At 49.3% G+C, this 12,470-nt stretch overlaps 5 protein-coding genes across 5 annotated transcripts; 2 read left to right on the top strand and 3 right to left on the bottom strand.

The window, feature by feature from the left end:
• Window positions 1-75: 75 nt before the first annotated feature.
• On the bottom strand, window positions 76-2,990 carry AO090011000706 (serine/threonine protein kinase; the record flags this gene model as incomplete). Its single annotated transcript, XM_023233069.1, has 2 exons — window positions 76-2,235; window positions 2,316-2,990. The coding sequence occupies 2 exons, from the start codon at window positions 2,988-2,990 to the stop codon at window positions 76-78; spliced, it is 2,835 nt and encodes a 944-aa protein (XP_023093608.1).
• Window positions 2,991-6,366: 3,376 nt separating this feature from the next.
• On the bottom strand, window positions 6,367-7,542 carry AO090011000705 (uncharacterized protein; the record flags this gene model as incomplete). Its single annotated transcript, XM_001826242.1, has 1 exon — window positions 6,367-7,542. One exon carries the CDS (start codon window positions 7,540-7,542, stop codon window positions 6,367-6,369), a length of 1,176 nt encoding a protein of 391 aa, XP_001826294.1.
• A 364-nt stretch (window positions 7,543-7,906) lies between these two features.
• AO090011000704 (Gfo/Idh/MocA family protein) lies at window positions 7,907-9,109 on the top strand (the record flags this gene model as incomplete). The annotated part of the gene is made up of 3 exons (XM_023233068.1): window positions 7,907-7,970; window positions 8,087-8,545; window positions 8,610-9,109. The coding sequence occupies 3 exons, from the start codon at window positions 7,907-7,909 to the stop codon at window positions 9,107-9,109; spliced, it is 1,023 nt and encodes a 340-aa protein (XP_023093607.1).
• A 117-nt stretch (window positions 9,110-9,226) lies between these two features.
• AO090011000703 (uncharacterized protein) lies at window positions 9,227-10,114 on the bottom strand (the record flags this gene model as incomplete). Its single annotated transcript, XM_001826240.3, has 1 exon — window positions 9,227-10,114. The coding sequence occupies one exon, from the start codon at window positions 10,112-10,114 to the stop codon at window positions 9,227-9,229; it is 888 nt and encodes a 295-aa protein (XP_001826292.3).
• Window positions 10,115-11,247: 1,133 nt separating this feature from the next.
• Window positions 11,248-12,087, top strand: AO090011000702 (GIG1 family protein; the record flags this gene model as incomplete). Its single annotated transcript, XM_023233067.1, has 2 exons — window positions 11,248-11,263; window positions 11,708-12,087. The coding sequence occupies 2 exons, from the start codon at window positions 11,248-11,250 to the stop codon at window positions 12,085-12,087; spliced, it is 396 nt and encodes a 131-aa protein (XP_023093606.1).
• Window positions 12,088-12,470: the final 383 nt, after the last annotated feature.

Genomic DNA, 12,470 nt, shown 5'->3' with positions numbered 1-12,470 from the left:
ATTACATAACATAACGCCCAAATTTATAAATCATACCCTTTTAATCATTTCTTATTTATTCTTTTGACCTGTTATTCAGCGAGTGTTGTTGTTGTGGTTCGCTCCGTATTGCGATGTGTGCGAGACGAATGCTCCGGGCATCCGCTCGTTGGAGGTGCGTTGTTCGCCGGTGGGCGACTGATTCATTTGTGGCGACGGGTATTCCCCGTAAGGCTCCTGCTCTGAAGGCTGTGGCATTGAGGGGAGCTCATACCGCTGGGTGGAGTCATATGGACTATCCTCGTAGTAGTGGGCGGAGTAGGGCCGATACTCCGTTGCCGGTGGTGCCGGTGGGAGAGGTGCGGAGGGAGGTGGTGCTGGAGCCGTGGTGGCATGCCGGGGAGGTGCGGGCGCAGCCAGGATGGGAACCCCGCCCGTGGCAGTGGGATAGGTGCTCTGAGTGCTCTGGGTGCTCTGGGTGCTCTGGGTGCTGTTGGCCTTGCGGCGGCCGGTCGATGGCTCGCGGTTGAGGGTGCCATAGGGGACGCTCAACTGATCCTTTCTTGGGGAGGCGGCCGGCGATCGAAAGCTCTCCGCGTCGTGTCCCTCACCGTCCCCGGTAGAATGGCTAGAATCAACGAAGGTACCTTGGCTATGAGAGCTGGCCGAGGCGCCGCCTCCACGACGCTGCAGGGATCCGGAATCCCGACCAAGGTCAAACCCGGTCGACCGTGAGTCGCCGTATGGCATGGTCGGATCATGGAGGCTGTCTGTAGTGGTGAGTCCGGACACAGCCATCTTCTCGGTGTTGAGGCCAGGGCCGTTGTTATCACCGCCATCGGGCTTGTCATCGTTGTTGTCTTCGGCAGCAGGTTCCTCATCAGCCGCACCAGGGGCACGGATAGGGATCTTGCGGATGGCGGCCACCAATGCGCACATGAACTTGGAGCGACGGGCCGCGCGAACCGACTCAATGGCCCAGTTGGATTTATGGCAGATCGTGACAGCGAGCTCCAGCTTATCCATATCACCCACTCCGGCGACATCGATGCTGACGTCTGGCTGGAAGTCACGGCTGTTCTCCTTGTCACGCACAAAGAGCTCCATTTCTTGCCGAAGAAGTTCGATATCGGAGAAGCTCGTGCCAAACTTGATGGGAATGGTCAATGTTTCATGCATGGCATTGGAACGGGTGAAATTGTCAATCCAAAGCGTGTTCAGCACGACGTTCGGAACCTGAGTGGTTCGACGGTCCGTCACGCTGGTAAAGACCGAGAAGAGCAACGAGATACGTTCTACCGTGTATGGCTTGCTGTCAATTTCCACCCGATCGCCGACGTCAAAAGGATGTTTCACAAACAAGAAGATACAGGAACCAAGGACTTCTTGAGCGGTGGTGGCGAAGACGAAACTCAGGGATAGCAGAGAGGTAGCACCAGCAGCGATCACCGTGCCAAAGCCGCTGGTCACGAATGAGACGAAGACTAAGACACTGATACCGAACGCAATCGTCATCAAAAGATTGTCCAAAACGTGAATCGCTTGGTCCACATCATGCATGCTGTGGTTCAATGCCTTCCTTCCGCGACCAATCTCCCCGACAGTCAGGATCATCTCATCCAAACTGATATCACCATTGCCGTCCCGGTCCAGAATTTGGAAGCATTCCTCTGCCTCCGCTTCCTTACCAGCACCCAATACCTCGGCAATGTCTTCAAAATACAGGGCTTCTCGCCCCTCAATGACGAAGGACATCCAGATTCGGCGCGCAAGGGCTTCCGACGACCTCTTGCGTTCCAACGCGAGCGTAACGATGGAGCGAGCGGAGTTAGGGTTAAACACTTCTTTACCCGTGAGCTCTTGGGCGACATCACCGAAAGCTGCCGTCACTTTGTCACCGATGCGGCCAACATTTTGCCCAACTTCCCTAATCAGTCGCAAGGGGGCCGATCCCGAACGCGGCATTCCCTTCACTTTGCTTGCGATGATATCGGTCATCGCGGCATCCTCCTCACGAAACTCCTTACAGTACATGGGGAACATACTCCGAGAAGCATCGTACAGCTCTCCAAGGAGGGTGACGTTGCGCTTAGATTCTTTGATCTTCTTATCGAATTGCTTCCGGTGATAACTAATCGAGATCAGCTGAACGATGGCTTTCTCGGCGAGAAAAATCAAACTGCAAACGAGTAAAGCAAATAGAATGTTCTTGAGGGCTTTCTCCCAAGACTTGGTTCCCGTGTCATTCTCCGCCTTCTTAACGGGGTTCAACGTCATGATCTACATGCGGCCGGATTAGCAAGTTGCCTGCTGCTACATCGAGTTGTAGGACATACCGGTAAGAAGGTGACCAGGGAGACCACAGCCCAGAGCACGGTGGCGATGGGAAATTGCAGGCTCTGGAGAATCAAGGCATACTTGCGGGTGCCTGAACTGACGATACCAACCAGGAATTGGAAGACATAAGGGAGGAAATGAGCGACGAGTTTGCACACCCACAAGCTGAGCCAGACAACCTCAATCCAGGTGAAAAACCAATGCAAGGGTACGCCGCCAATCCTCGTATCTTGACGGACGGTGGCACCCACAATGATGGGAATTGCAATCAAGAGCGCCAGGGGAGACACATAGATGAGGTATCTCGTGATGATGGAGAAGTTGAAGATGGCTTGGTAGATGCGTCCCATGCGCGTCAAGGTTCCATCTTCTGGGTCATCCACCGACCGCGCTCGCGCCGAATCAACCCGTTTGCGACGCCCTGGACCGGTGACCAGGGCGGCCTTTTCTTCAGCGCCGCTCTCTCCCGGCGGTTCATACAGATTGGGGTCGGGGCTCGTTGGGTTGATACTGGTCTTGCGAGCGCCCGTTTGTCCCCGACTAGGGACAGGGTTCAGAGGAATTTCAATGGTGACATCGTTTGGGTTGGCCATGCCGTCGCCAGAGTAATCAGGGATTTGTTGGAAGCGATGTGCCGACAGTCGCTTTTCAGCGAGTCCAGGCCGAGTCGACATTAGAGCTGCGGACGCGGCACGAGTAGTGGGATTGACGGCCAGTTATATTTTAAAAGATCGACAGCTGTCCAGCAGCTCAAAGAGGGGTAAAATTAACTGTGAGCGAGTGAGCGACTCCAAGGAACGGTCGATTTAAGTTATCGAATGGCAAGCATCAAGAAAAGATTCTAGATGCCACTTCCACTGGTTCTTGTGGGGGAGAGGTGGGTCACACCCAACACCCAACGGTGAAGCAGGAAAAGATCAACAGATCAATTCGTATCTGAAAAAAAGAGCGTAATTCGTGGAAAGAGAGTGAGGGAAGGATCGGGAGACAGATACAAGACAAACGAAGGACGGTCAAACTAGTCAGGATGTAAAATGAGGGAGGAAGAGAAAGGGAAGGAGGAAAGGAAGAAAGAAGAGCGAAGAAACAAGCAGTAAAGGACCTGAAAGCCTGAAAGGGCAAAACATGTGTACCACGGGTACCACTCAGGGCGAGAGAGAAAAAAAATTCAAAATCCAAAATTAAAAAAAGCCACCTCAGGCTATTCCAGGCACCGTCATGGGGCGGGCGTGTTTCACCATCGATTAGAATCGAGTGGTTCCCGTCTGGACGTTTAACTCCAATCGTCATGAACAGGGGGTTGCCTGGGAATTCTGGCTGGAATTCATCTGGGTCAATCCATTCTTGACTTCATTCCCAGGGCGTGGTCATGCATGATTTCCCCGTCCTGGGTGATTCTCTGAGAGGAGAGATACCGTCCATTGTGACTTTTGGACTAGTAGTCAGTAGTACTCCATAGTATCTGATGAAGACATGGTGGATATTTGAGGTGATGAACACCCAATCAGCCCTGTAGACGATTTGTGGACGATCTTTTTTTTCTTTTCTGTGCTTTGCAGCCGTGACCCTGCCAAGTCCTCCAGCCGTCTCCACCGTGAGAAAATATCACCCGACTGTCATCTCATTGGTTGGAGGTTGAACGCCGACTGCCTGAACGAGTAACGCAACAGTACCGTAATTTGGCCAGGGCTCAGTGAAGTATTATTAGTACTCTTAGTGTGCTTGGTATTTACTAGTATTTAACGAGATAGTCGTACATACGTATACTCTTGGTCAGATTGATCCATCGTGACTTGGGTCTAGAGCATCTGCATTGTTCCAATAGATCGGTCTCTCTGTTCTATTCCCCAATTGGGAACAAATCTGACACGTATCCATGATCTGTGAGAGCCAGGATTCAATGGTGGATGTGAATCAAATACGATTGATAATATCCTTCGAAAGGAGGATCCCAAAAGTGGCGGAATTGAAACAAAAGTGGCAAACCAACCCGGATGCAAAAGCTCTAGCCGAGGTGTAACCAATGCTAAACGTGGATAATTCCTCTAGTCAATTCATAGTAAGAGTATAATTCTGGTGATCGACAATGAGAGATTGATGACATCGGATGGGGCATTTTCAACGATGGACGAGCACAATGGACAAGGTCCTATCGCTTCACTGGTAACCGGTTCAAGAAATCAACATCACAATGCAATTTTCCAGGTCCCTCGATCGATCCGATCAGGACTGACGTAAAACGCCCAAAACATACCCGTGGTTAAGCTCAGCATTAGTGACCCGAAAAATGGCCAAATGATAGGCCCCGGCAAACAACAAGTTCCAAGGAACCAATAAAAACGTGACTCTTCCGACGATCGTCCTGGCCATTGCGTTGGCCCTCCGGGAACTCTCCATCTCAGAGTCTCAGACAGCAAGTTCATGTTGAAGAGGGGAAGTGGGTCGCACGTACTGAGTTATTGCTCTCTAACATCATTATTGCGTTGAAACGTGAGTTTCTATGTCCTGTGTTGGTATTACATACTGCTATTATAGTGAACGACGGGGCACCGGAGAGCGTTGATCAAGCATCATAGATGCATAACGCGGGGTCGGTAGTTGAGTATGAACAAGGGATCATTTACTGGAGAACGAGCGGTAATAATGAGATCACTTAACTTGTCCAGAATTGAGAGAGAGCGAAACCAGCACTTGGCCTACGGTCTTAGTTGCATGCACTCGTACTAGTAGGTAAAGGTGGTTGGCTAAAATATATATCAACCTTCACATACTAGTAATGTTGGTTGAAGTATCGGAGTCGGACTGGGATTTGACTCCGACATTTAAAATTAAATGCACAGACCATCAAAGGAGTACACATAATCTAAAGGACTTTTGATCATTGACTATTTTTATTGTTGCTGAAGTTCAAGGGATATACAGCAACTTTGATAGGCACGTGATAAGACTAGAAAGGCAGCACATTGAAATGCCAAGAATTTCGTGAAATGTCAAAATGTCAATATTGAAATTCATGCATGAAATTCATGACATTTTGATATGCCGATTGGAATATCAATCAACCTTGTCCATTGTACGTATACCACGCGATTTTTGACATTAGTCACTCTCTCCAAGTATCATAGCGATAGAAGTGGCAATTAGAAGGCCATTGACTTGTCAGAGAAGTGTCTGGGATTTGAATTTCAAAATGTCAAAATGCCAAGCCAAGGATTTCATGAATTTCACTATTGGAATTTCGAAACGCTAAATGGAACATCAGTCAACATCGTCTATTGAATCAGACCTCGTTGAATTGGCCATGTAGTGACTCTGTCACAGGATCATATCCACGAGATTGGCAATAGAAGGGCATTGACTTGTCTGAGAGGTGTTTGGATTCGAATTTCAAAATGTCAAAATGCCAAGAATTTCATAAATCTTACATTGTCAAAGTTCTAATTTGCTTACTACGTGATAGAATGTTGGTCTAACTTTCTTCGTATAACCTTGCTCCTCCAAAGGAAGAGGATATGGTCAAGGGACTTCCTCCTCTTACTTTTGTGGGTAGAAGAATTATCATGCATGTCCTTTGGAAAAAATGGGTTTATATACTAAATAGGCTCTAAGTGCTTTGTTACTCGACCATATGCGGGACTCGGATGCGACAGTATAATGCGTATCTGGTTCATACAGGCCTGGTTTTCACCAGTGAAACATACAGCGCAAACAGTCTGCTGATGCTACTTCCAGTTCAACTTCGAAATATGTCGGGCATTAGTAAAACGGTATCTCCTGTTGAAACGGAATTGATCGGATGACCCTCGTCAATTGAATAGTGTTACAGACTGTTCAAGGACTGTTTAAGAACCTGTTGAACGATGTCAAATTCGCTATATCTGCTTAATATCCTACGTTACTTAAGGCCTTGCCTCTGACCTTCACTACATCATTGAGATTGTGCTTCCCAGAATAGCAATATTGTGAACCGTTGCAGGCAGCCATCCAAAAACCTGCTAACACACCTATTCAACTAAGCCACAAGTGACGGTTGTCTAACCTGCGTACAGACTAAACACTACCCTCTGCTGTCTCACCCCAAAAAGCAAACATCTCCCGGATCACAACCTCCTGCGCCTCATCAGACAGCGCCAAATGCACCGGCAGCAGCAAGATTTGCGAGCTGGCGAGTGACGTAACACGGTCCTCTCCATGAAAGTGACCATGACTCCTACCAAATGGAGACAAGTGTAATGGCATGAACTGCGGATGTACCTGAACTTTGGCCCTAGCCATATGCCGAATCAGATCCTCGCGCTGCGCCGGATCTATAACTCTGATATAGAACACGTTCGCATGTTGGGTGGTATCATCAGGAACACGGGGCAAAGTAATGTACCTCTTACGGACCAAAGGTAACAAACTAACAAAATAATGATCCCAGATATGCCTTCTGCGCGCATTGATGCCATCCGCAGCTTGTAATTGTGCATATAGAAACGCAGCCTGCAGCTCAGAAAGAGTGGCATTCAACCCCAGATCCAGCCACTGGTAGCTATCAACTTCACCGCGCATGAAGCGCGAACGGTTGGTCCCGTGGTCATAGAGGATCTCGGCTCGCTCAGCTAATACTGGATCATTGACTAGAAGGGCACCTCCTTGACCTCCGGCTGTAAAGTTCTTCTTTTCCTGAAAGCTGATGCAGCCGATGTTGCCTATAGTGCCGAGAATCTGGCCCTTATAGGTGGATGTGCATGCCATGGCTGCATCTTCGCAGACGAATAGTTGATGTCTTTTAGCGACCTTCATGATTTTGTCCATGTCGCATGCAACCCCGCCATAGTGAATGGGGATGATTGCTCGCGTCTTGGGTGTAATAGCCCTTTCGATAAGGTTCGCGTCGATGTTCATCGTGGCGTCGTCCAAATCTACAAACACAGGCACGGCGCCCCGCAGTGCGAATGCATTCACGGTTGTCACGTACGTATAGCTGGGGACAATCACCTCGTCGCCTGCTTGGATATCGGCAAGTATGGCGGCCATCTCCAGGGCGGAGGTGCAGGAAGAGACAACCAGTGCTCGTCCGTTATTTCCTCTCATGAACTGCTCCAGCCATTGTTCACACAGCCGGGTATATTTCCCCTTGCCGGAAAGGTTGTTCAGAGTGAGTACATCTTCAATATTGGCCAACTCGGTGCCAATAATGGTGGTGCAGGTCGTATGGATAGTATTGGTGCGCATATCCATCTTCGGAAGTGTTGCTTAGGTGAATCTTGTGTGACACGCAAAAGGTAACAGCCATAGTCGGGTGCACCATTTAAAACCAATATGCGGTGCAGAAAGCAGGAATCGAGTATTTTGAACCAAACTGGAAACACTCCATCGGAGAATATTTGGTGCCACAGGCGCAACCTGGCAGGTCTAACCACACTTTAGATACCTCTCAGCTGCAACCCGGCGCTGACGCTCGGGAGGTATAAATACGAATTCCGGGCGCATATGAGATAGAATACTTGAAGCTTCCATGGTAATTGTATCACTGACCACAATGGAAGAAACGTTCCAACTACGTTGGGGCATTCTAGGTACGCACCTATAATGCATCATAAACATGGTCGAGTACAGGAAGACCAAGATTAATACCTCTCAGGCACAGGACGCATTGCTGAGGGCATGTCTCTACCCTCGACTCTAAATTATATCTCTCTGACAAGCGCAGAATTCGCAAAAGACCTACTCATCGACCCGGCCACAAGAGAATGACACGACATCGCCCACCTCCTATCCGGAGTAGCATCCTCTCGCTCAGAAGAAGTCGCCCAAGAATTTATAACTGTAGTCCAAGCCCCGTCCTACTGTCAAGCATACCGCAATTACTCCGATCTAGTTAACTGTCCTACCATCGATGTGATCTATATCGCGACGCCTCATTCCCACCACTTCCAGAATGCCATGCTAGCTCTCGAAGCGGGAAAGCATGTGCTATGTGAGAAAAATTTTACTGTAAATGCCGGACAAGCCAAGAAGCTCTCCACCGTGGCAGAAAAGAAGCAGCGGTTTCTCATGGAGGGACTATGGACAAGGTTCCTCCCTGTTAGTGTAGAGGTGCGTCAATTTCTCCAAGCTGGTGCCATAGGGACCGTCACCCGTGTCTTCGCAGATAACGGTCTGGGAATGGACCCATACAGTGACTTTCTTCCGGGCGATCTCATGGTTGTGAAAGAGCTGGCTGGTGGAGCGCTGTTGGACCGTGAGTTCAAATGTCCACCCGTAAAGCTATCTACTACGCTTATGACTGATGGTATATTAATCAGTTGGCGTCTATTCAATCCACTGGGTACTCCAGGCCATGCCCAAGACAAATCGTCGCCCAATTCAGATCCTCTCTACCACGACGGAATACGCCGTATCAGGAGTCGACGAGACAACTACTATCCTTATGAGATTCGCCCCTAGCACAGCAGATGGGCCTGAAATACAAGCCACGGCCAGTGCTAGTCTCCGCGCTATAACCGACCCAGACGGCGAGACCGCCGCGGTGCGCATCCAAGGCGATCAAGGCGAAACCCAAATCTACGGCTGGCCGTGGTGTCCGTCCCGGCTACGAGTCATTAGACGAGGACCCGGGATGAACAACCGGGGGACTATCAATCGACAAGACCGACCTTCTACCCGACGGTCTATATGGACTCTGCTTCGAGGCGGACGAAGTTGCACGCTGCATTTGCCAAGGTCTTCTAGAGAGTCCCGAGATGCCCTGGCTAGAGAGCATGATAGTAATGGAGATCATGGATACAGTGCGGCGGGAGAATAATCTCTGGTTCCCCGAGGAAATCGAGACATTGGAGTATCCTGTGACATTACCTTTCAAAACATCCTGAAAGTAGCATTCCTATTCGACAAATTATATAACCACTAGTACAAGTTATCCTCAAACATCCTCCCTCCCACAACCACTCCAACCACCCCGTCTCCCCGTAAAACCAACCACCAAACCAACCGCGACAAGACTAAGAACTCCCATCGAAACAGTCATAGCCCCCCAACCAGCCCACTTCCGAATATACCCCGCATAAAGCGGCCCCGCAAGAGTCCCAGCCGCAAAAGCAGCATTACTCAACCCATACGCCTGCGAATATGCACCCCTGGCACCAAAAACCCCCGGATGACGCTTCTCAACCGCCTCAGTTGCCATACTAATTTCTGTCATGAGAGCAGGCATGGCCAATGACACGCCGCACCCAAACCAAAATAAAAACAAACGCAGCAGCACCGAAGAAAAGATTGTATTCTGGTGAATCAAACCGAGAAGCATCAAGCTCGGTGCGGTGAGAACAAAGCCCAAAATAGCCGGCCGGAAAGGTCCGATTCGGTCCACGAAGTAACCGGCAAGGGGGGAAAGAATCATGAGAGGAAGGGAGTTAGAGAGAAAGACGATGGCTATTTGGCTGGATGTGTAGTGGAAGAGATCCTGGAGGAAAATTGGGAGGACGGCGTCGAGGGCTGTCATGAAGGTGTTTAGCATGCACATGCCTATCATGGCGATTAGGAAGCGGGGGGAGCGGAGGAGGATGAGTAGGGTTGGGGGTGAAGATTGTCCTTGTCCTTCTGTGCGATGGTGTAAAAGAGGTGACTGTTCAGACGATGGATGGTGTTCATGTTTATACCCGGGTGGTAAGGGTTGGAGAAATCCACAGAGAATAATCTCGATAATTATAAGAGCGAATGCCGGGGCAAATACAGCCACATAGCTGGCTAAATCGTAGATTAAACCACCTATAATAGGACCGGCGAGGAGCCCGAGACTACTCAGACTCATGCTTGTGAAGCCTAAGGCGCTCCCAATATGTTCACTTCCGACTGTGTCGAGAAGGAGACAGTAACCGATTGTGAAGACGCTGGAGGTGGAGAGTCCTTGGAGTACTCTGGCTACAAGAAATAAAGGGAGAGAGGTTGTGAGGGCGGTTAATAGAGTGGCGCCGCCTACAGCGATGAGACCTAGTAGGAATGGGCCTTTTCTTGTCCTTGAGTGGTCTCCTATCCAGCCGAAGAGTACTGCGGATTGGGATATTTCACGTTAGAGTGTTTTAGGGTTTTAAGGATGGGTTGTTGGCACGTACAAGACCCGAGAAAGATAGAGCCTCCATAGATAGCCAAAAAGGCCGAGGCCCAGAATTGAATATCATTCTCTGGCAAACCTATTCTTACCTTTAGGGCAAAGGGCAGCACGGGGACAACCAGTCCATAGAGAAAAATGTCGGTAAAGATAGCCACACAAACAACCAAGGTGACAAAGGCACTCGAAGACCGCCATCCCGTATGAGAGGTCATCTCGAACCGAATTATACGGTATTACATGGAAGAATGATCAATTGCTAAGGCGGTTGTCAAAAAGAAGACAGATAGATTCCCTACTTGTGGATTTAATTCTAGCTCACGTTAACGTAACATGCCGAACAGGTTAAAATCTACTACCCTGTCGTTCTCCACCTAACGAGCGACAAAACCAGCAATCAAGGTCAGGTGTTCGATCCGCTCTGTTCCGTCCAGTAACTCGTTGTCCTTGAAGGTTTGATACATTTGCTGTAACCAATCTCGTCCGTGGTGCTGCTCTAGTGCTTCAAGGTTTAGCCATCTATACGAGGGATAAGCTGCAATGGCCATAGTCACACTCACTTAGTTGAAGATTACAGAGTAATTGGCTCACCGTTCAATGACTTTGAATACGACTACGACGTCATCGCCACGTGTCTCTGTGAGAAGGAAAGTAAGACATCCGATTTCTATGTCGGCAACACGGTCGACTGTTTGACGGAGAACCTCTCGAAGCTAGAAACAGAAATGGATACCCTTTATTAGCACTTGGCGACGGACAAAGAAATTATAAAGGCTTGATTATTCAAAACTGACAAGTTGCTCTTTCCCCGCCGCGGGACGAAGAGTCGCGATGAGATGGATCGGCGCCATAGTAAACCGGTTTTCTTCCATGCAGTCAATCCAGGGGCTCCTATACATATTTATTGAAGATCATGGCTTTGAAGGTCTGATCGCAATGTGATCCTGGACCGGCTGCGTCAATACGCATAAGGTTACACATTACTGCCCCAGCTAGAGAACCGGATCTGATCACGGAACGCCGTAAACTCTAGTATTTTTGAGGAAAGGTTATATAGGGAACCATGAAGCATGGCGTTACCTGGTTACTTTGTCATTGCGACCCTTCCAAAATGTCCAGGATCATCAATACAGAGGAGCTAATCCGCAATGCGCCGTTCGAGCTCAGTAAGGCAGACAAGGTGGTCCTTACCACGACCGAAGAAGACTTTGTCCCGCATACTTGGGAGGATATTCAAGAAATAATTGGTCAGAAAACTCTCTCAAGTGTGGTATGAAGCTTGAATATCGTTAACAGTGTCAGCCGGTGGCGATACATCTCAGCTGAAGCGTACCCCTACTTATCTCCCCGATTACATCTTTTGGACCCGAGAGATCCAGGCCACATTCGGCTCAGTGACAAACTTCCTCGTAAAGACACGGTTACACTGGGGAAAGGAAGCCAACCATGCCGACATCCGTATCCCCTACCGCCACTACTCGGTTCCCTTCGCCGACCAGTCTGATTATCGCATTCTACGCAACGACTGGCCCTACGCCATGCCATCGGGCATGGTTCACCTCGTTGTGTGGCTGAAGACGCCTATACCTGTAGACGCAGAAGGTGACCCGACTACTGAATCCCGCCGGCTAGTTGCGGATTTTATCGACAGAACGTTTTGGATGCACATGAGCTGAGCGCATGCAGGGAATAACATCTAATGGTTCAAGAATAGAATAAAGTGGCAGAGCGTGCGTGCTCTTGAGCATATTCATGTTATTCTGAGGGATGTAGATGATGAGTTTGTGACAGAGCTGACGGGCAAGGCCCCGCTGAAATCGAGTGCAAATCGTATTCTATCTCAGTGAACAGCAATTAGGGTTTCTCGTGTCTGGCATGGCTAGTGTGCCTCTCAATCCAGACATTGTGCTACGCTAATGGAGGCCGAAATTCAGTGCAATGTAAAGGGAAATTATAAGCTGGTTTTTCCATCAACTCAATATCCTCCGGTTGGGCACTTGTGGTCATACGCGTCCTCGACAACACGCGAGAAAGATGGTGCACTCAAACTTAGATGAAC

The sequence above is a fragment of the Aspergillus oryzae genome, chromosome 7, assembly GCF_000184455.2.
Source record: "Aspergillus oryzae RIB40 DNA, chromosome 7".
Taxonomy (NCBI): Eukaryota; Fungi; Ascomycota; class Eurotiomycetes; order Eurotiales; family Aspergillaceae; genus Aspergillus; species Aspergillus oryzae.
Note: the sequence above shows the minus strand (reverse complement) of the source record. Positions and strands in the feature narration are given on the sequence as shown.